General features: G+C 35.4%; 1 protein-coding gene across 2 annotated transcripts in view; it reads left to right on the forward strand.

Moving 5' to 3' along the window:
* GPR158 (G protein-coupled receptor 158) overlaps positions 1 to 24,594 on the forward strand; it is a 422,057-nt gene that overhangs the window by 214,170 nt on the left and 183,293 nt on the right. For both annotated transcript variants that reach the window (XR_010146829.1, XM_521427.9), the window contains exons 3-4: positions 1,467 to 1,569; positions 17,793 to 18,016. Coding sequence is in view for 1 of the 2 variants with exons in the window: in XM_521427.9 (XP_521427.2) it covers positions 1,467 to 1,569; positions 17,793 to 18,016 (327 nt within the window). In the remaining variant the exon portion in view is untranslated. The remainder of the gene's footprint in view (positions 1 to 1,466; positions 1,570 to 17,792; positions 18,017 to 24,594) is intronic.

The following is a 24,594-nucleotide window of genomic DNA, read 5'->3' on the forward strand; positions in this document are numbered from 1 at the left end:
ATATGATTTGACCTATTGTATAACTGGAGCTTTATAAACAGTACATGTTATTTTGATTAGGTTCTGTATGCATTCTTTATGCATGCTGCGGTTATTTCCTAAATACTTGCTAACTCAGTTGAATTGACTGGTACTCTTTTGCTATTTTATTTTGCTCTGGGTTAGGAAATGTGTTTTCAATTGCAGCATATAAATTGGATATGTGTGTGTTAGATGGAAAAGAAGAGGGTATTAATGAAATTAAAATATTCAAGAAGGTCCTTTAGAGAGCTCTTTTTCAGAGATTTCTTGCTGCATCTCTGACTTTAGAATAAGTATTAGCTTTTTTATCTTACATACAAATACTTATCTAATTGCTGGAGTTTTTGTGATATGTAATATTGATCTTAATGCTAATCATTTAAGCTTAGATTATGGAATTATTTAAATTATTTAAAATTTTATCTCAAGGGCCTCTGAAAAGAGGGACATCTTATAATTCTTAAATTCACTAGATTCTAAGTTCCTTTAATAGATTATAGTGGTAAAAAGGCAATGTGTTGGAATCATGGTAGAGCAATATCATGAAAGAAATTTCAGTGTTGGTTAGATTATTTAAATGCTCCAGTTTTACTGATGTAGTTTTTGTAGTTTAGTAGAAGTTATTCCTTGCTATGTAATTAAATGTAGCAAAAATGAAGTAGGTTAAGCTAAATTTTACTTGGTTAAAATTATATCTTTTGCTTGCTAGGTTATATCCTTGACCCTTGAAAGAAGTCAAGATTAAATTTTGGGGAGATGTCTATTGTTTATGATAGTGAAATATTTTGAAAGCTGTTTTTCTTCCTTATATGTATATGTAAAACATTTATCTATTAAACAGATTTTAGGTAAACAGCCCCGGAATAATTAATTCATCTTTATTTTTATCTTCTAAATTTGCATTTTTAAATTTACTTGTTTTATTATTTTATCAATTTGTGTTATTTTGATTGATTCCAGGATAAAATTTGATGACTCTTTAATTCATAAAAGCAATTTTCACATCTTAAATTTTACATATCTGTTTACCTACCTGCCTGCCTATCTACCCACCTACCTACCTTTGCTTTGATAGAAACATTCAGTATGGAATCACTTTTGAAATACTCTTATAGGCTTTGGAACAATTTCTTAAAGCAATAAGATGATATGTGAGGCATTAAAAAGAAAAACTATGTCTAGTAATTAACTCATTCCATTGCCACAGGAAGTAAAGATGTGTGCAACTGCAGCTGTAATGGCATAAATTTAGAAAGGAAACTTAATTTACTGCTTCTAAAAAAAAATTGTTGGCACAACAAAACTGAAAAGTTCAAAAAAGAGCTGTTTTATTTCTGGAAAATGTGTTAGTTTTCTGTTACCATTTGCAATGATGGATATCTGCGAGCCTTTATACCATGAGATAAGCCATGATCAACTATGTTGCTGTCTTTTCTTCTTCATAGTGTATGCCAATTAAAGGCCTAGGATTCGTTCTTGGAGCCTATGAGTGCATTTGCAAAGCAGGATTCTATCATCCTGGAGTCTTACCAGTGAACAACTTTCGGAGTAAGTGCCCTTTGTTTCTATGTATATATATGTATATACATCATATATGCTATTATTACAAAGATTTTCTTTTGTCCTTGTTGGAGTTATATGGTTGAATAATCATTGGTTTGGCATTCTTTCATCACTTAAGGAGTTTTAGTTTTAGTTTGTCATCTACAATGCTCTGGAGAACCACTAAAATATACCTAAAATATTCATAGGTATATGTTAGTTTTTAATACATTTTAACAGTCTGAAAATATTGTAGCTATCTGGTAAGACCAATGGGGATTTAGTTATTGAAAGATGCTGCTACAGAAAGTTCCTAAAACTAATTTTGTCAGTTTATTTTATTTAAGAAGGTGTTTATATGTTTTTAATGCTGCATAAAAAGTTACCATAAAGTGAGCAGCTTAAAGCAGCACAAATTCGTTATCATACGGTTTCCATTGGTTAGGTTCCTAGTTCTGGGTTAGCTGGGTCCTAAACTCAAGGTTTCACCACTCTAAAATCAAGAGGTTGGCTGGGTATAGTGGCTCACGCTTGTAATCCTAGCAATTTGGGTGGCTGAGGTGGGAGGATCGCTTGAGCTCAGGAGTTCAAAACCAGCCTGGACAACATAGTGAGACCTTGTCTCAATAATAATAATAATACAATGCAGAGATCATCTTCAAAAAAATACAAGTCTACTTGCTGTTATTTGCATTATCTGACCCCTATAAACAATCATGACCAGAGCCATGTCTTCATAAAGTTAATAATAAAATATTACATGTAGAAATTTATAGTTTCAAAAAATAAAAATAAAATCAAATAAAGGTCTCACTTGGGTGTGATCTTCTCAGAGGCTCAGGGTCCTCTTCAAAGCTCCTTAGGATTGTTGGAAGAATTCAGTTCCTTGCATTTGTAGGCCTGAGGCCCTTATTTTCTGGCTGGATGTCAGCCTGGGGTCACTCTTAGTTCCTAAAAGTTCCCTCAAGACCTAGCTACGTTACCCTTTCACAACATGGCTGATTCCTTTTTCAAGGCTACCAGGAGAATCTCCCTCACCTGCTAAGACAGAGTCTTAAATGACATAGTATAATCATGGGAGTGCCTCTCCTATCACTTCAGCATATAACATAGCCCAACCAAAAGAGAGAATGTCCCATCATATTTATGGATCCACCCACATTCAAACGGAAGTGATTATACAGGGCTTCTATTCCAGAATTGAAACTTGGTCATCTGGTTATTTTATTCCTACTCCAGAAAATGTCAGTGTTACAATTCAAGTATTGAGTATTATTCTTTCTCCGGAGAATAAACTCTTGCCACATCACCTTATAGCTATTGGATATAATACCCAAGAAGAAAGACTGTAGTGGTAACAGGGGTAGTTTCATGGAAAGTTAGGGTTTGGGAGTTGCTAAAACTAGAGTATAGGTCTCTTTTAAATAGTTACCCATAAATCTTTGCCAGCCCTATTATCTGTGTAGGAATTTGGATTTCACTGAGGCATAGTTCAAAGGGTTCATTGAGATTGAGACCTGAATGTCTTCCTCTGGGAATTTTGGTAGACATTTATAGATTTTTATACAGTTCTTTTTCTCTCTCTTAGAAGGCACTATTCTTGGTCTTGAGACTGTTTACATTTAACTTGTAGGTTCTGGAGGTGAGAAACATTTTGCCGTCTCCTCCGCCGCATATTTCAGAGTTTAGTCCTTGTTCTGAGTGAGTTGTTGTAGGCAGAATTCTAAGGTGGCCTCCCAGGTTCTGCTTCCACATCCTCTTAAGTGTGGGTGTCATCTATGAATTTGCTGGGATAGTCACTCCCTTGCTTAGGTTCTGTTATTTAGCAACATAAGAGATTGAGGATATAGTCACTTTTGTGATTATATTATTTTATCTAAGACTCCATCATAGCAGACTGGAAGGAGAGAGAGAATCTTCTACTGGCTTTGAAGAAGTAAGCTACCTTGTTGGGAGAGAGCCACGTGGTTGGGGCTTGAGAGCAGCCTCTAAGAACTGAGAGCAAACCCCACTAATAGCCCATGAGAAAACAGGGACTTCAACTACTACAATTGCAGGGAAGTAAATTCTTCCAACAGCCTGAATACTCTCAGAAGAGGACCATGAGCTCCAGATGAGAACGCAGCCTAGCCAAAACCTTGATTTCAGCCTGGTGAGGCCCTAAACAGAGAACCCAGTTACACTGTGCCAAGACTTCTATTCAATAGAAACAGGGAAATAATAAACAGACATCTTAAGCCCCTAAACTTTTGATCATTTGTAATGCAGCAATTGCAAATATACAATAGCAATCCTGGTAATATATTTTAAGGATGATTATGCTTTTGGGTGTGTGTGTGCCAGACCATGGCGACACCGGAGCTACTCTGGCATTTTTCACGTTTATGGTCCAGACATAACATATGATTCAACACTGAAAGATTAAGGGAAAAGGTTTTAGCTTATGTTCTGTGAAGGTATTTTGTATCTGGTTTACCCACATTTGTTCTCAGCTCCCACTATGTGACTGAAATAAAACATCTAAATATTGTAGAATCAGAGAATGACTATGCCATTTGCTTATAACACTACCAGGAGAAACTGGTTAACCTTTAACAACTTATCTTTATTTAATTTGCACACTCCTACTTTCTTCCTTATTTTAAAAGCCAGTGTTTTCTTACTGGACCTACACTCTAAGAAAAGTCTGCTTCTCTGTGTAAGTCTAACTCCCATGTTACACCCATTGCAGCCATGAAAGAGAGGCCACTCTTTTCAGGAAGATGATGTATAATTGAGTTTAGCTTTGATTCAGCTTTGACCTCAGCACATACTTAGCCAAGACCAACCTTCCTCACTGACAGAGCAGAACAGTCGCTGCATGTTGTAATTTGAAGCCAGTAAAGCAGGGGTCCCCAACCCTCGAGCTGCAGACTGGTGCCAGTTCATGGCCTGTTAGGAACCAGGCCACACAGCAGAAGATGAGCAGTGGGTGAGTGTATTAGCCCATTTTCATGCTGTTATGAAGAAATAGTCAAGACTGGATAATTTATAAAGAAAAGAGATTTAATTGACTCACAGTTTCACATGGCTAGAGAGGCTTCAGGAAACTTACAACTGCGGTGGAAGGCACCTCTTCACAGGGTGGCAGGAGAAAGAATGAGTGTCGAGCGAAGGGGGAAGGCCCTTATAAAACCATCAGATGTCATGAGAACTCACTCACTATCATGAGAATAGCATAGGGGAAACTGCTCTCATGATTTAATTATCTCCACCTGTTCCTGCCCTTGACACTTGGGGGATTATAATTCAAGGTGAGATTTGGGTGGGGACACAGAGCCAAACCATATCAGTGGGACAGTATTAACGCCCGAACTCTGCCTCCTATCAGATCAGTGGTGGCATTAGATTCTCATAGAAGTGCAAACCCTAATGTGAACTGCATTTGTGAGGGATCTAGGTTGCATGCTCCTTATGAGAATCTAATGCCTGATGGTCTGAGGTGGAGCAGTTTCATCCCCAAACTGTCATCCTGCATGCCCTCCACCTCAGTCCATAGAAAAATTGTCTTCCATGAAACCAGTCTCTGGTGCCAAAAAGGTTGGGGACCACTGCAGTAAAGTACTCTTTGACCAAAAATATCTTTCCTGATGGCCTTGTCAAGTTTCATGAAAACCCAACATTAATCACTTCTTGTCCTAAAGAAAGAGTTCAACAACCTGACTAGGAATATGAGCTCTGTAACTCACCGGGGTCATCATCCAAGAACTACTCAATATTTTTTTTAATTTGAGGCTTATAAGAGAATATATTGCATGTTTCTGTGTTTTAATTTATTAGGCCTCTTCATCATAGTATCCAGGCAAGTTATAGGGAATGTTATTTTTATACTTTCTTGATGAGGTATCTGTGAGATAAGGAATGACCACATGTAGCCCTTGAACCAAAGGTAAGAAAGGCATTAGGGACCCAACATATGAGCTAACATGGAAAACTGCTAGCACAGTACATGACATATAATAAGTGGTCAATACACAGTTAAATAATTGAATACACATACACACACATATAAAAACATAACATTAATCATGCATGTAAAGAGATAGCTCCTAAGCACCACTGGTCTTTAGCACCTTATCTCAAATAGTTTATTATATTAGGTTAACCAGTGACTTTAGCTAGGACCTTTGGAGAATGAATTCTACAATAGGAGGAAATTAGTTGCCTAATAGGGAGAAACAGAAAGGATATACAGCAAAGATAAAATTTACTTAATTTATAATTGTAAATATAGCAAAAGACCCCAAATTCCTGAATCTCTTGTAGTCTTGTGGCCCCTTTGGAGAGAGGAGCTAAGACGTGGTGCTGATCTCTTAGAGAAAATATAAATATGACTTAAAAATTCTGTTAAAATGTGAAGTGATTTAAAAATCTTTATTTAGACCTAGGCCCACAGTAAACAAATGACTCGTGAAGACCAACAGAATGTATTCAAATAACGTGATTTGAAATTGTGCTGGCAGCCCAGAGACCTTGTTCCTGGCATTGCTCTTGAAATTGGTAATCACATGTGAGTTAGCAGGATCTGACATCTGGATAGTAGCAGGATTTCAGAATAACCAAGTACTGATGTTTCGCTGTCTCTTCAAATCCAGGTTGTTCCCTTCCAGGTTGATGAAACACAAGCTTGTGACTAGCTCATCCTCCTCACATTCATCTATCTTAGTATGGATTCTGTCTTCAGTGAAACTGCTTTTATCTTTTGTGTGGATATAGTACCAGTCTTTCATTCTTATTTCTTTGGCCTTTTGGATTGACTTCAGCCTGTGTACATTTCCAAATCCAAATTTACAAGTGACCCATATCCAGAAATGACAATCTCTACTTACCTAACTCTAGTGCTATTGATATGAGAAGATGCGACGGGAGGAAAAAAGACAACAAAGTAATTAGAGACATAAAGAGTATGCAGTTCTGGAAGAAAAAGAAGGGAAGCTCATTGAAAGCAGTACAGTTTAGGGATTCTGGCTGAGCTCTACAGCAAATGTTAAGCAAGGCTGACTTGTCTCTGGGATGAGTCTTAGTTTTCTTGCCTTGCTTGAGTCTCACACTCTCTTCCTACTCTGTTTCATGGCTGGGGAGTCGGGACATTTGCTTTCTGTAGACTAAGCTCAGTATCAGTCTCTAGTATCTATTCCAAACTTAGACGGAATAGATTAAAAGAGCTTGAACACCACAGTCTCATAAATAGCATCGTCACTTTCACCACTGGTCTGACTTCAACCTTGTAGTCTCATTCTGAAGCTAGGCTTTTACTGTATTATAGGAACCTAGTCCTAATCGGTTTTACTCTAGTTGTAGAAGAAAGATTCTCCATCCAATTGCCGGTCTTATGTTTTTGCCTCAGTAATTTGCTCAATTTTCATATATTTTTCATTAGTCTTATTTGTAGGGACTAATGAAAAATGCGAATTGAACATTTCCAGATCTCAGATTCTTTCATTTCACTTGTCCTAAAAATGGGCTGTGGACTGAGATATAACACTTCAGTCCTCCAAAAATCTTCCTTTTCCTCCACTAGCTGAAATACTAATTTATTAGACTTTTCCTCTTATTTAACATAATTTTATATATTTGCATTATTTTACTTTACTAGACTGCTAATTAGAGACTTATTTATATTAACAATCATCTTTCCCCAAATATTAAAGAAAGACCTCTGGCAGGGAAATTTGACTATTAATTAGCTCTGTGTGGTAGGAAGAATGTCTGAAACTTCATTTACCAACATAATAGTGACAATTTTCTTTGCATGGTAGAATTATTTGTAATTTTTGTTTTCTTTTTGCTTCCGTGTTTTCTTTTTTCCCTAAGTAAAAATACATTTCTTGCACAAAATCATAATGTTTTAAAAATAAAATATAGCATTCAGAACATATTCCTACCTGACTTTTAGCAAATTTAGAAACTTTGATAAGATACAAGGTGTTTACATTGCCTCTAAGTATCTCTCCACAAATTACTATTTACAAAGAAAAAAGTAACCTGCAGTGAACAGACTGGTGGCACACCACCTTCCCAAGTAATTAATCAAAGTAGCATCATCAATTATTGGGACAAACTGACTCCTTGTGCCTCCTGGTATGTTACACTGAGGACACAGCATTATTTTTATCGTGTTCCTGCCAAAAGTTAATAATCTGAATCTAATCATGAGGAAATATCAGGCACATCAAAACTGAGGGACATTCTACAAAATAACAGGTCTGTGCTTTCCAAAAATCTCAAAGTCGAAAAGAACAAAGAAATGCTGAGAAACTGTTTCAAATCAGAGGCTAAGAAACATGGCAAGTAAATTCAATGCATGATCCTAGATTTCACCCTAGATGGAGAAAAGTAGCCGCAAAGGACATTATTCTGGCAATTGACGAAATTTGAATATGGGCTATGTATTAGATGATAATATTGTATCAGTATTAAATTTCCAACTTTGATAACTGTAATGTGGTTTTGTGCAAGGATGCCCTTTTCATAGGACATGCTAGCTGAAGTGTCTATGGGTAAAGGGATATAGAATCTCCATCCTATACTCACATGGTTCAGGAAGAATAGTATACGTTTAAATTTATAAACATCTATCAAGACAATATGAATGGTAAAGTAAATACAGCAGAATGTAAATAATTGATGAATCTGGGTAAAGAATATATTGGATTTATTTCTACTATTCTTGTAGATTTTCTGTAAAATTTAAATGATATCACAGTTATAAGTTACAAAATCTAACTTTCAGAATATCTGTTTAAATTCAAAGGACTTAAATATTTCAATAATTGTAGCTTTGGTGGGTTAATTAGATATTTGTGATTTGGAGCTAAAATTCACTTACCAAAGTGAATTTATTGCTATCAAAAGAGACATGGCTTTAAATTATTTTAATATAAAAATATTATATACTCATTCAATAAACTTTGGAATGTATACAAAGTAGAATTTTAAAGACCATTCAAAGTCTATTTTTCATTTAATTCTCTTCAGTTTATAGTTTGTAGGCAAATGTCTGTATATATCATCTTTCTAAAAATTTGGAATTATATTTATTTAAAATATACATAGTTTTCTTGAACATAATTTTAATAGTTACATAGAATTCTATTGAATAAATGCACTGTGGTTTGCTTAACCATTCTAAGGTTTATACTTTTACTAGTTTCTATAAATATAAGACTATATTTATACAAAAATGTCTAGAAGTTTTATGTTTTTTTCTTGTCAATGAAATAAAATTAAGGCAAGCAAATAAGTTAACATACTGTTCACAAATTGTCACAATTTATTTTGGCAGGCTTACAATTACAGGTGAACGTTTTAGATTCCTCAGATGGCCTGTAAATGCTACTGTAACCTTCTCCCAATGTCCTCCTTTATGTTTTTTCTCAAGGCAACACTCATATAGGAAACTAAACAGCTGCTACTGCCAAAGCTATATAGCTTTATACATTTGCCATTTGTCTTCAGGAAGTATTTGTTTTATCTGAAAGTTCTAAGTCTCATCTTCAAGGGTTTTTAGATTTCAGCAAGGCAGATTGGCATTCTGTGCATGGAGGATGTGTTTCTGGTTGCTCAGAACTGAGATTTCCAAATCAAATTTTGATGCAACGTGGTTGCATCAAACAGATTTGTCCATAGGTGCCAAAGTCAGCTGTGCTAACTCATATTCTTAATGTGTTTTTCTAGTTTGTTTCCAGCACCTTGAAAAATACTAATTAAATTTCTTAAGCATACATGGTTTGAGAGCATGAACAATGAAGTAGTGAGTTGAATATTATTTTCAACTAAGCATCTGTATTATAGATTAGTTAATTTATTTTTTTGAGAGAGCACTTTCATCAGTAACAATTGTTTATTGAGTATCCAATATGTATAAACTACTGAGGTGCTAAGTGTATAAAGAGATACATCTATAAATCATGGCCCCTATCTCAAAGAATGTAAACTTTTAAACAATCATAAGCTTAAGATACCATTAAATAGAGCTTCTTATTATGTAGTAGTAGTATGATTTCTACTAGCTGCATATGTTCTCTTTTCCTAGATAGAGAACTTCAGCATAAATCAGCAAACTATTTTTAGAACTAGAAGATTATTAAATTGTGCTTTGAGTACTAAAGGAAACACTCAATATCAAAAGCTCTGTGTTTAACTTTAGTTGCTTTTTGAGCTTTAGAAATCAGGTCTCTTGACTTTTGGTTTTGCTTTCTCTCTCTTTTACAACTTTGTGTTCCTTTTGGAACCTCATGAATTTTGATAGTCAAATGAAGTTAAATACATTGTTAAAGAGGCAGTTTTTTATGATGGCATGTTACTGTTTGCCATTTGTGAATTGATCTCATGGTATTTGTGAGCACAAAGAATAAAATGTGCTCATAATTTATTTTCCAACAAGTTGCCTTTTATACATGAATATTGAAATATTTAACCAACAATTTATTTCCCATAGAATTGTTTGGAGTTACATTCAGTTTTCAACCTTATATCTAGTTGCTACTAATTCAGTAGATAGAATACCTGTTAACTATGATTTCTCTTCTACTTGAGGAAGACAATAAAGTGTATAGGCTTTTTCTATGTCCTGCATTCATGATTGTATTTTATGGCCCAGTATTTTTGTCTTTTGTAATTTTAATATAGGTGGGAAAATAAAGATATAAAACCATTGTCCTATTCTTAGAGGGCTCACAGTTTCTTTTCACATACCGTATAGATTTGTGGAACTCTAGCACTAAGCAGAATAGAATAAAACAGGCAAGTAAAGAAAATCACAATGGCATGTGGCCTTAGGAGAGAACTGAGCAGAGACAGAGTATATCAGTCATGGAAAGCTCTCCACGTTGACGTGGATCTCTAGACCATGATGGCGCAAAGGAAATACATTGAAGTCCACCTTTGGACAGCAAATGTGGACTATTCAGCATACTGTCTGCAATTCATATGTTCCAAAATTCTACCCCCGATTCTCTATTTCGAAAGGTTGAATCTAGACAAGTAACTCAGTCTTCCCAGTGAATCAAAATTGGAGAACATTGCAATCACTATGAAAGAACCTTAATTTATGTGAATAACAAATTACGTCAATGTAGAAGAGACCGTTATTAGGAAAGATAGATGAATGATAACATTGGATTAGTAAAAGGATACATATCTTTCTATTATAATGCAGAAATGATATCTAAGTCCGATTTAGAAATAACATTTTCTAGTAAGAGAAGGAAGGGAGACTAATTTTTCACTAATTATATAAATTTAACCCACACAAAGACATTTCTTAAAGAAGGTACTGTATTTTTAATTGCAAAAGATACTTTTTTTTAACTCTAGGATATATGTTATGAAAAAGAAATAAATGGCTGATCCTAAGCCCAACTGTTTAGAATGTTTCATAATGGCTTAGTTTGACAATAATCTGTAATTATTAGTTGAATTTGGCAAAATCTGACAAGAGAAACAATTTCCTTTTTTTTTTTTTTTTTTTTTTTTGCTAACATGACATTAAGGTTGTTCCTTTGGTGATGATGTCAGCTTATTGGGCCTCCAGATGTTAAAAGCCCTGCTTGGGTAGTTTGATTAGCCCAGATCTTAGAGTATCCCACCATACAGCAGTTGAGTTATGATCAACAAAACGAAGAGTGAAATAGAGAGGGTTCTACTCTTTAAGTGCAGTGGTTTAACTGGAAGAAATTTATTTCATTCTCTACTATATTTAACAAATTGATTTAGATGTAGTATTATAAAGGAGCAAAAATGACCACAGGCAAGAATAAACTACTTCTAGGAAGTAAATTGTTTTGTGAATGTAAAGGAAAGCCTTTAACATCATGATTAGAGTTATCTTAGTGACCTACAAGATCCCGAGTTAGTTCACTTTTCCATGTCCATCACATGATTACCATGTTGTTCAAATCTGGGTGCACCATTCAAATTCTATTCTATATGAATGCTGCCAGAGACAGCTCACTTTGGAACGTGGAAGCTATGATACAAGCTTTTCATGCCCTGCATCACATACTGTTGACTCACCTTAGATTATAGCTACAGTAGACAGTTACTATTACTGAACATGCTGCCAGTAGCCAACTTCAAGTGCCCACAGAATTTATTTTCTTTTCTGCCTCAGGGCTGTCTCTGAAGCCCTCTAAGCTTGCTCAGCCCTTGCCCAGAAGTGTGGTGAAATGGAAGTTTCCTGGGATAACTGTCAAACAAAAGGATTGGTAGTTGCTGCATAAATATTCCAGCCTTCCATCTTCTGGAAAGTCAGATCTGAAGGACATTGTATACAGTTTTTAGAGGGATCCCAGCAGGATTGATCCCCCATTTGCCCACAGTAATATCCAACTCAGTAATCTACCTTTTATTACCTTTTCTTTCTTCCTTGTCTTACTATATCTGATCTCCTTCTATCACTCTACCTTTGGTCAACCTGAAATAGTTGAAAGGATCAGATTTCAGTTTAAAAGAGTTTATTCAAGCAAAAAGCTGGGAATAGCCAGCTGGGAAACACGGACGCCAGAAAACTGTGGTCAGTGCTATGAAGTTAAAAGTTAAATGTCTTTCTTATTGGAAGAAAACAAATAAATTTAATAGGATTGCAGTATTTTCTATAAAAAGTTGATTTATGAGTTACAACAATTTAATTAGTTATAATTTGTTTTCTTTTCCATCTGGCTTAATTTCTTTTCTTTACAGCTGGTTTTCATTTTCTTTCCAGTTTACAAAACTGTATTTAACATTCCATCTTATGACAATGTGATAGTCATGAAGTCTTTGTGTGAGAAAGATATTAGTAGGAGAGAAGTTAATCTATCATAAAGATCATTAAGATCAACAATGAAGAGGAAGGTGATCTTTTCTGGTGCCTTTTAGTCACTTGCAACATTTTACAAAACAATGTAGGTAAGGAATAAGACTAATCTATAATCAAAGATACAAAGGTTATAGCTGCCAGTTATGTGACTTGGGCCCCATGATCACATTCCTTTAAGGTTCAAAATAATTTAGAGTTCCAACAGCTTAGATTTTGAATAACTTATTTTTATATTTTACACCTTCTTTTAGGAGTCATCTCCTAAATCAGATATCTATGTCCAAGTTCTTATCTCAAGTTCTGCTTCCTGGGGACCAAGACGAAAATACCAGCTTTAGCTGTTTCATAGTGGCAACTTGCATATAAATTCAGAAAAAAAAATGTTATTTTATTTTCTGTTAAAGTTTTCTGCATGTGCAGTTACAGAAAGAAATAATGCATTGCCTCTTGTAAAATAGGAGGCAGAGTTTGGGGATAATTAAGAATTTTGTTTGGCATTAATATTGGGGGGCCCTAGGTATCTTTGCTATTTTTATTCATTCTTTAGGTAATATTATCTAGTCTTGTGGCTCTAAATACTACCTAAGTGCCCATTATTTTCAAATATTTATTTTCGGTGCAGGCCTTTTTCACATGTATCAAGATGCCTTTTAGATGTCACCACTTGGATCTCAAGTAGACTTCCTTAACCTGACATGTCAAGATTGGACTTATGATCTCTTCCAAAGCCTTCTCCACATATGTTCTTTCCCTTCTTGGTTAATGGTAACTTTTTTCTTCCACTCATTCATACTAAACACCTTGGAGACAGCCTTGATGCTTTTCTTTCTGTCTCACATGATAACCAAGTCATCTAAAATTATGTCGACTCCACCTTCAAACTCTGCGTGCAGCCATTTTTACTGCTATACTGTGGTCCCAGCCACTATCAAGTCTCACCTGGATTATTACAGTAGCTTCTCACTACTATCCCTGCTCTTTCCCTTGTCCTCTATAGTATGTTCTCTATACAACCAAAGCAATCCTTTAATTACATAAAGCATATCATGTTACTCCTCTACCCAAAACCCTAACCCTAACCCTGCAAAGACTAAGCTTAAATATATGAGCAGTTAACATACTGCAATATTTTTCAAGTTTGAGTGATTCGAGGTGCTAAATAGTCTCTGCTTATCCCATCTCAGAGAATTAAACCTTAGCTGATGTGGGTGAAGTTTCAAGTTTCATTTGTATTGAAAGTAAATAATGTATACTGTTTAGGTTAAATGTTGCCAATGTCTTCCTAAGCCAGTGAAAAAAGGTCAGCCTATTTAGTTGAAGCAAGAAAGCAAAGATTTGTGTGAGAAGGACTATTTTCCAAAACAAACAATACCTTCACAGATACTTTTTTGATTAATTTAACTTCTATTGTACTTCTTCTTAAGGTATTTTGGTTTGTGTGGGGAGTGCTTGCACCTGTTAGGATTCACTGTCCTTTGTTGCTAATGTCCAGTGCCTGGTAAAACCATCATGTTTCAATTTGTCCATTGTTTTTGGTTGTTTCTGATGGGAAGGTAAATTTAATCCCTGTTCTTCCATCTTGTCCAGAAGGGGGAAATCCTAACCTCTGTGTCTCAAATCTGAATCTTACAGCCCATACTTTATCGTCTCCTATTCTACAGTGCTCTATGACTTTTGACATTGTAGTCACCATCCTCAGACCTTCTGAATCCTTGACACCTTTATCTTACTCAGTGAAATGACTCTGACTTCACTTATGTAATTATCCAGTTCATACTCGAGTTAACTCATTGTTTTCTCAGTATCCTAGCTTCTCATACTTCTTAGTTTTTGACTTGTGTGCCCTATGATTCTTCAAGTTTTCCTCTGCATTGGATACCTTTTTTTCATCATCTCAAATTGCTCTTGGCCTTATCTCTTTCTCTACCCATTGCGATCACCATGTCCTGAAGGTTTTGAATGGCTTTGTTTAAGTGCTGTTGAGGTGTGCCTTTCTTCATATCGTGCTTCGCACTTCCTGTTCTGCTATGAGGTACCTCTGTGTTCATGGCACAAGATGTGAGAACCTGCTTTGGACTCAAGTGTGCATAATGCAGGCACATGGAGGCGGTTGATGATTCTGGAAACCCTTTATCAATGAGTAAGGTTGACAATGGAGACACGTTTTCCCCTTTATCTCCATGATTGACTCAGATTCAAGAAGTCCCTGGAGGATAGAGCACAAACTGCTGCCAGGGAGTGAAGGCTGCAGCTCCATTATACAGCCTTGTGTTGGCTTTCCTCTTTCGCCTTTTTACCCCTCCTCTCACACTCTTGCTGTCTGGGAGCACATTTTGTAATCACATGAAAAGAAGCCTAAAACTGTCATTAGCACAATCCTTTCTTTATTCTCTGTCTGTGACTGTTCTATCCTCTGCATTTCTTTGTATGCTACCAATAATTGTACAAAATCACAAACTATCTTGACTACGTTTCTTAGTAATGCATACTGTCGTACTCTAACTGGATTATTTTTCTGCCAAGTGATCTGACAAATCATCTTGTATTATATTTCTGCCTCAACCTTCAGGTCTTTAGTCTCAAAAAAGGCCTTCTTCACTCTCAATATGTATTCTTATCTGCTTTGTTGAGAAGGATAAGACTACAAGATTGGCTGCCACATTTTTTCTACTTCAAAATGTATTTTTCTTTTCAACTGATTCCTTCTTTCTGCTAAAAAACAAAACACCTTTTAAAAAATCTTTGATTTACCTCTACTTTTTTCCAGTGTTAGAAGAAGAGATATCAAATATTCTTAGAGTTAATTTCTCCAACTATGCTCTTGATTACATCCAATCATGACTTCTCAAATACTTTCTTTACCAGTTTTCTCATATAATTCCTCAATTTCCAATGGCTCATTTTTCCTGGATGCAATTGTGTTATGATCTCACCTGTTTCAAAGAAAACAAAAAACAAAATCGCTTTTTAAAAATATCATAATTATTCCTATCAACCATGAGTTTTTCTTGCTTTTTTCATTCAATAGAGCATTTATTTAAATACTATTCTATCTTATTACTTATTTAGTACTTAAGCCTTGACAACTTAGGGACTAAATCTCCTACTCTTTGGAAATTATTACCTTATAGGTCAGTGAAGGATAAAATAATTATTAAATCTTGTAGCCTTTTCTCAGTCATCATATTGATCACATTATAGCATTTTTTAGTAAATTGCATTTCTTTTATGACACTGTAAATACTCCTCCCTGTATAGCATCTCCCTCTGTACATTTCCCAGTAATTATCCACTCCGAGAGATCTCTGCAGGTTCTCTCTCTAACACCCACTCTATATCTCAGTTCTGTCTTCTAACTTCTCTGTTTCGGAGGAATATCTTTAAGGCACCATGGATTCCTAATTACTCTTTGCATCTCCTATATTTGGAGAAGAGGAGAAAGAGCTAGTCACTATGATTTCTATAAATATTAACAATCTCAACCAGGTGCGGTGGCTCACACCTGTAATCCCAGCACTTTGGGAGGCTGAGGCAGGTGGATAACAAGGTGATAAGTTCGAGACCAGCCTGACCAACATGGTGAAACCCTGTCTCTACTAAAAACACAAAAATTAGCCAGGCGTGGTGGCGCGTGTCTGTAGTCCCAGCTACTCAGGAAGCCGAGGCAGGAGAATCACTTGAACCTAGGAGGCAGAGGTTGCAGTGAGCCGAGATGATGCCACTGCACTCCAGCTTGGGTGACACAGTGATACTCCATCACAAAAATAAATAAATAAATAAATAAATAACCTCATTTAGTCCCACAGCAATTCATGTTTCATAAATAAGTAAACTAAGACCCCAAGTGGTCCAGTGAGTTGTCTCATGTCACAGAGTTATCTGGAGTAGGGAACCATGTCTGCTTGACAATAAAATCCATTTGCTTTTCATCATGTAACAGAATGATGACTCTTAAACAGCATTATATCCACAATTATCAGAGAAATATTCAATTATGCTTTTGCTATTGTCTTTACTGAGGAAACAAAGCAGACAAATACATTATAGAAAGATTGTGAATCCTTAATAAGAGTTGAAAGAAACTAAGACTTTCTGTGAAACTGTGTATTATTAAAATGCTGTTACCTAGAAGAACCTCTTTCCCAAATTCCTCAGTTAATCAAAGTTGTGTTATATACTGAAGTGAGTTCATATTCATTAATGTCTTTTATGTTGAATTCAGAGTTGGAAATAGTTGTTTCTGTTTTTTTTTTTTTTTCCTTAGTATTTGGCATTAATTGGATAGATGTTGGTGCTAAACTCATCTTAACTATTAAAGATAATCTTTACCTATTGGGCTTCAGAAGTAACTTAAGTTTGATAACTGAGACAGAAGAACCTAAAATTAAAAGGAGGATCGATAGCAATAAGTGAATAGTGTGAAAATGTCCTAAGAGCTTGCAAAGTGGGAAATTACATGATAGCTTGTAAGTATAGACTGTACTCTGGGCAAAGGATGCACCATCATTAGGCAATTGCACACTGAACAACTGTCAATTAAATACCATTTTACCTAATTTAGACCTAATGAACTTGGTAGATGAGATCCCTGATGAATGAATTAAGGAGCAGTCAAAGTCTCATTTTGGATTCTGTGCTATCTAGGTCAAGAAGTTCCCAAAGGTATGCATGTATTTACTCGGCACATAAAAGCATCAACTTTCTTATTTCTACTTCTGGTTAATTCTCTAACAAATATTTGTGGAATGTGATTTGTGCTTTTCAGTTGATGAGTGGTAGATAATGATATAAAAGACTTAGAAGGCCAGGTGCGGTGGCTCACGCCTATAATCCCAGCACTTTGGGAGGCAGAGACAGGCGGATCACAAGGTCCGGAGATCGAGACCATCCTGGCTAACACAGTGAAACCCCGTCTCTACTAAAAATACAAAAAATTAGCCAGGCGTGGTGGCGGGCACCTGTAGTCCAGCTACTTGGGAGGCTGAGGCAGGAGAATGGTGTGAACCCAGGAGGCGGAGCTTGCAGTGAGCAGAGATCGCGCCACTGCACTCCAGCCTGGGCGACAGAGCGAGACTCTATCTCAAAAAAAAAAAAAAAAAAAAAAAAAAAAGACTTAGAAAACTGTTCCCTGCCCTCATGAAGCTTTATTTCCATTTTTGCTAATTTTCCTCAACCACTTTCGATGATGATTTTTAAAATCAAAAAGATAAAAAGAATTTCGTTAAGAGTCTAAAGGAAAAGTAACTCCTTCCCCTAGCAAGAGGGTTGACAAAAGGTCTTTAATAAGTGAGAAAAGGAATGAGGAGTCACGGATGTCTTTTGACTCTATACTCAATCTTACCTACCTAAGAGGTGCAAATGACACTGTGGTTTTATTTGGAACTTTCAGGAAGGGGTCCGGATCAGCATATTTCAGGAAGTACAAAAGATGTGTCAGAAGAAGCCTATGTCTGCCTACCTTGCAGGGAGGGCTGCCCCTTCTGTGCTGATGACAGCCCATGCTTCGTCCAGGAAGATAAGTATTTACGACTTGCCATCATCTCCTTCCAAGCCCTGTGTATGCTGCTCGACTTCGTTAGCATGCTGGTGGTCTACCACTTTCGCAAAGCAAAGGTAAACCCAGGTACCCTGGTTATGATCCTGTATTACAGAGCAACCTCTTATCTTTTTAAGCAAACAGAATTTTCCAATTCAAGTTGCTTCCCTCCTAAGCAGCAGTCTTTCTATAATATGATTGGACTAGAACATGAAAGTTATATTCTTTAGCTGACCAGAAAAATAGAGATTAAAACATGATACTTTATTTTAACATTTACAGACTGTTTCCCCTTGTTTAGCCTGGATCTCAAGTGCTTCGTTGACTTAAATGACTCTCCTTTACATCATGTCTTTGGCCTCTAGAGAAACTTATTCTACCACCATCCAATGTATTATTAATTTTTTTGTATCCAAGAAGCTTTGTTATGTTTATTATATTTTTCTTTTCTTAGTTGTGTTTAAATATGGTAAATGACTCAACTATTTTTAGCGCATTATACTTTGAAGAATGAATTTATTTATGACATTATATTTTGTCTTACATTAGTGTCCCAGAATAATAACAATCCCAGGAAGAACTTACACAGTTTTGGAGAGAACATGTCCTTTGGTTCTAGTCTAAGTAATCAAGAGTAGTACAATCCAGGAGCAGTGGCTCATGCCTGTAATCTCAGCACATTGGGAGGCCAAGGCCGAAGAATTGCTTGAGGCCAGGAGTTTGAGACCAGCCTGACCAACATAGCAAGACCCTCTCTCTACAAAAAAAAAACAAATTTTTAAAAAGCTAGCTAATGTGGTGGTGCATGCCTATAGTCCCAACTATTTAGGAGGCTGAGAAAGGAGTATCTCTTGAGTCTAGAGTTCAAGACTACAGTGAGCTATGATCACACCACTGTATTTCTGCCTGGCTGACAGAGTGAGACCCTGCCCTGTCTCAATAAAAAGGGGTGCGTAGAAGCATTTGTATGCCTTTCAGTCAGGGGTAGATGAAGTGTTAAAATGTGCAGGACAAAGCTTTTGGGGGAGCTTTCTCCAGTTGGCCACCCAATTAGTTATATGTAGCCAGTGTTGTATTCGAATTTGTGATTCTGATGCTTGCAGAAATTTATCTGTGCCATTTGGAAAGAAAACAAAACCTAAAGTTTCCAACCTTTTCCAAATTCAAATGATCTCTTTATACTGGCAGAGTTGTACAGATTGGTTTAGATTACAGAGCTCATTGAAGGTATAAAGTGTTCCCATTAGAAATTTAAAAAAATACCCTCTGTGAATGGCATCTATTATGAAGCCTCAAGGTAAACAGTTTTATTATTATAAAGCCTCTGTTGAGATTCTAGGAGATTGTATTCATTATGTTAATGTTATAGACTTTGATAGTCATTTAAAATGGACAGTTTCATTAGCAGAAGAATCCAGCACAAATTAAAATCAAGCTTTAAGTCAGCAAGTAAGTGCAGACAGGCAGATAGCTCCTCATTTAACCAATACTTATCTTTCTTTTGCAACAAACTGTGTGTTATATAATAAAAATAGTAGCCAAGTAGAGTTGAGAAATATATAACCACTGTTACCTAGATAAAATTATAGGTTTTGTAAAAAGCCTGTCAGTGGCATAGCAGGTAGAATTGAAAGGTCTGTCTAACAAACTTCTCTGAAATCTCTCTGATATAATGTAATTAATTTATATGGTAGATAACACACAGTTCCCTATGAATTTTAATTGATTTTGATAATTAATGATTGCTCTGCTAAATGAGTCGGTAATACATGGTAGGTAAAATATTACATTGGATATTTAGAAACCTGAGATAGTTCTGACAAGACCAGTGTCTTAATGTTCATGTTACTTAGCATTGCCGGTTATTAAACCTTGCTAATATCCCTGGACCTTCATGTGAAATGTCATTTTAATGACCAGAATCCTACTGTACAGGACTATAATGAGAATACATAGCTTTACATGTCACTTTAGTGAAATTTCTATAGATTAAAAACTATTAATAGTAGTAATTGCTAAATTAAACATTATCTAGTTTTAAGATGGTCACCTTTCGAAGAATCAGTTTTTACAGAATGTGACATAATATAAGGGGGATATAAGCTAATAAAGTGAATGAACATAGACCTTGTATGCTAATGAAAAGAAATGTTCAGTGCAATTTTCTGCTGTGATTTCAATTGCTAAAAGCAACTGTAAAAATGATAGAACATTCCAGTATAGAGATTAGAGATTTATAGAATGTAGAATTTAGATTTGCTTTTTAAAGATTTCCTGTGTCTTTGCAACATTTCTTTGGATAAAGAAGAAACTTGATGATCTCTTTTGTAGCAATATTGACATTTCTTTCGGAGTTTCCTATTACATTCTCTACTTATTGATAAATTATGTGAGCTTTGTTCTCTTAATTATCAATTTACATGTATTTTGACCAAAAAATCCAATTGTAATACAGAGGTAGCATTACAGTTGCGGGTAAGTGTGCAGACTCATGAGCCAGATTGTTTAGATTTGAATACTGTCTCAGCTCCTTGCATACTGTGAGACTTTGTGAGAATTGCTTAGCCTTTTATTGTCTAGTTTTCTCCTCTGTAAAATGGCATTCGCACACCATATACAAAAATTAAATTAAAATGGATCATAGATCGAAATGAGAGAGTAAAAACCCAAGAAACTTTTATTAGGAGAAAACATTGACACAAATCTTCATGACCTTCAGTTAAGCAGTGGGTTCTTAGATATGACAACAGAAGCAGATAAATTGGACTTCATGAAAACGTTTTTGTATCAAAGACAGCATCAAGAAAGTAAAAAGAAAACACATAGAATGGCAGAAGATATTTGTAAATCCAACCTGTGATAAGGAATAGTATCCAGAATATATAAAGGACACATAACTAATCAATAAAAAGATAAGTAAAACCAATTTAAAAAGTGAGCCAAGGATTTAAATAGACATTTCTCCAAAGAAAAAATATATATAAGCCAAAATGTTTATGAAAAGATTACCAACACATAGTCATTAGGAAAACGCAACTCAAACCGACAGTACCCACTACCATAGCTAAAAATAGAAAAGATGGTAGCAAGTGTTGCGGATGTGGAGAATTGGACACTCTCATTCATTCCTGTTGGAAATGTAAATGGTACAGCCCTTTTGGAAAACAGTTTGGCAGTCCCTCAAAAAGTTAAAAATTGAAGTATGATATGATCCAGCAATTCCACTCCCAGTATATATCCAGAAGAACTGAAAACATATGTCTACAAAGAAATATGCATACAAATGTTCATAGGACGTGGATGGACCTTGAAAACTGCTAAGTAAAACAGTTACAAAAGACCACATATTGTATCATTTCATTTAAATGAAATGCTCAGAATAGGCAAATTCATAGAGACAAGTAGATTAGTGGTTACCAGGTACTACCAGGAAGGAAGAATGGGGAGTTACCACTAATGAGTTCAGGGTTTATTTTTGGAAAGACAAAAATGTTACAAAATTAGATTATGGTAATAGTTGCACTACTCTGACAATATGCTAAAAACTACTGGATTATATACTTTAAAAAGGTGAATATTAAAGTATATGTATTATATCTCAATAAATCTATTACAAATTTTTTAAAGGAGTTTACATATTATTAATACTTACCTTCTGGGATTATTTAAAAGAGTTAATGAAATAATCCATGTAAAATACCTTACACTTAGTCTTCACTAGGTGTTTGTCTTTTGTAACATAATTTTGGACCGCTTTATAAAATTCACAATTCATGTATGCTTCCCACATTGGGGGCCAAGTATGACATTTAAAGTAGTTCGAAAGAATGAGAGGTTGGGAAACATAGCTGTGCCTCTTTGAAGTAGGTACCCAAGCTCCATTAAGTATTCATTCATAGGTACACATGCAATCGCAGATATTTCTGTGCTGATAATCTTCAAAAACCATTTACTGTGCATTTATTTATATGTGGCTTTTTGTCCTTTTCAGGAGTGATTACTTAGTGTGCAAACAAAACTCAGTTTATTTACCTACTTATTGATATTACTGGCTTTTCTAGGAAGGTTCAGTTTCCATCCCCATCCTCAAAATGAGAAAGTTATGGAAACCTCTCCTGGGTATTGATCATGAAGTCATTAGGGATGTTGAGAATTAGGACACATACTCCTTCTTGTGTTGTTATAATAGTTAGAAAAAAAAGTAACAAAATAAAAAGTTGTAATATAGGAATAAGTTTGTTACTATAATACTTTCCTGGTTTTAATTTAGCAAGATGAAAAACAGTTCAGAACTAGAATGGAGAAACCTCTCATTTTATCCATAAGAAAATCCAGCCCCTGAGAGATTAAGTTTCCAAGGGTAACACAGCCAGGTTGAAAAGTTTATGCATGTATATTTAGCCTTATTCCAGCATATGAAATAAAAACACTTCTAGAAGATTAAAACTGTAAGTTAATAAATTAAGGCTAAGTGAAAATAAGTATAGAAAAATTTAGTTGAAATCAAGGGTGAGGTTAAGATATCAAATAGATTCCATGAGGGCAGGGATACCGTTCTCACCCAGTGCCAGCAGGAAGGGCTTTCCTGGAGTTTTCTAGTAGCAGTGCAAATGGGAGGAAAAAAAAATAAGTCATAGTAGCCATAAGATAAAAACCAACCAGTCACTGAGATGAAATTCAAATATTCCTGGCACCAAGTCTTGGAAGAAATTTCTCCTGTGGATCTTTATGTAGACAATAGTGTAAAATGTAGTGAATGATGAGCATTCTTACATGGAATACAATAATTATTTTCATGGCTCTATTTCTGTTAATTTCCCCAAATGTGTGCTGATGTTTGAATACTTAAATACAGCACAGGCAAATCAATTCTGTGGGGGTGTCATAATGTGGTCCTGATACACTGTTCTTGGCTGATGTTAATGCAGGTACTTTCAGAGTGTCTAGATCACGGTTGGCCAGTGTGCAGCCCACATGTTACTGCTACATGACTATGGTAGACACACATGGTTCTCTTTCCCATTTCATTCAGAATCATCCTCAGAACCATTATTAGGACTCTAAGCAGATTCTATGCATGAAATCTATTTTTTCTCCTGGATCTTGAAAAATAGGAGGGCTGCAAATCCTTCATATAAACTTTTATAAATACTGCTGGTCTTTACTGAGTTTTCAAAAGGTATTCACTGAGTGAAACCAAATTCGAGGTTCTATTACCTATCAAGAACAAGAAGGCAGTTGATTGTGAAGCTATGTGCTATTATAGTAGGTGAACCTGGGGATAGAATGCCATGTGCTAATGATGGCTGAGGCATCTACCTAGACACTCCTGAAGAGAAGTACATGCTCTCAGATGCCAGAAGACACCCTGAGGGAGGGCCAGGAAACACCTGGTTAGGGATGGCACCTAAGCTAGAATCTGAGACTTTTTCTCTACTTCCTCTTTTGCTGACATGTGAACCATGTTCTTTAATCCAGTTTCACCAGAATTCATAAAATCTTAGTTGACTTTCATATGTGCACCATATGTCATTGAGGGCCTGCTAGAAATGGACCATTTTGGAACTGAGGCCCCTTTTATTTATATTAGAATAGCTCTGTGAATTGACAAATCAAAGATAGGAAAACCAATAGCAATGTCAAACCTAGCAGCTGAACCAGTCCTTTTGGGCAGCAAGCAAATATGTGTAGGGGTAATAGAGAGTTCTCTGTTCTCAAATGAAATATTAGGTGATCACGTTGAAGAGACATAACATAATATAGATACGTATGTCTTTCAGTTGCATGGTTCTTCCAGGAAAGTCTACTTTTTAGTACATTTAATTGAAAGAGATTTGTCCAGGCCCAAAATATCAACTCAATAGTAATTAACTACTAGCCATCATTGATGAAATATTGGTTTAACATTTTATCATTTTAAATGACACAAATGAGATTCCATTATACTCCAGGGTGGGACTTGTGGGATGACACCTCCAAGAGCAAATTAAAAGTCACTCTGCAGAAACATTTAGGAAACTAATTACACACATTTGTCCCTATGCCTTTGGTTAAAGATGAAATCTGTCAGTAAACTGTGAATAATTTTGAGCCCAGTGTGTTCTTCTAAAACAACAAGAATTTTAAAACAGTATTTTAAAGAGCCTGAATATTAAATATTTTTTAATTTATTCTACATTTTTTACTAAATATTATGACAAGTAACATTTTTCTATTCGTGATCTCAAGGAGAGAGTATGGTTCCTTACAGCTTAATAATGTCAAGTGTTAGTATAATTTATTTTCAGATGAAAATTTCAGAGAAACAAGGTACACTGGAAGGAACAGCAGCATATACCATTTCTGAAAATAATCTTTTGTTTGACTTATTTTTAGTAAATTTTAGCATGTTTTGAGTTTAGTAATTTAGAAGAAAAGACTGATTTTTAAAAAACATGGACACCCTGTAGTTGGTATTTTCTCCTCTATTGCTATAATCTTTCTTTTAAAAAAATTAGAAGTTGACAAGAGATTTAATAACAATGCTAATTTTTTGTTTGAAAAGTGAGATGTTTTAATATAGTATGTGAAGTGATTTTTTAAGTGAAATTCTAATAGGTTAATTATGATGTTCTAATGACTATTTTGGTAAAATAAAGTTAGGTATGTCATATTT

Source organism: Pan troglodytes, chromosome 8, assembly GCF_028858775.2.
Source record: "Pan troglodytes isolate AG18354 chromosome 8, NHGRI_mPanTro3-v2.0_pri, whole genome shotgun sequence".
Lineage (NCBI taxonomy): Eukaryota > Metazoa > Chordata > Mammalia > Primates > Hominidae > Pan > Pan troglodytes.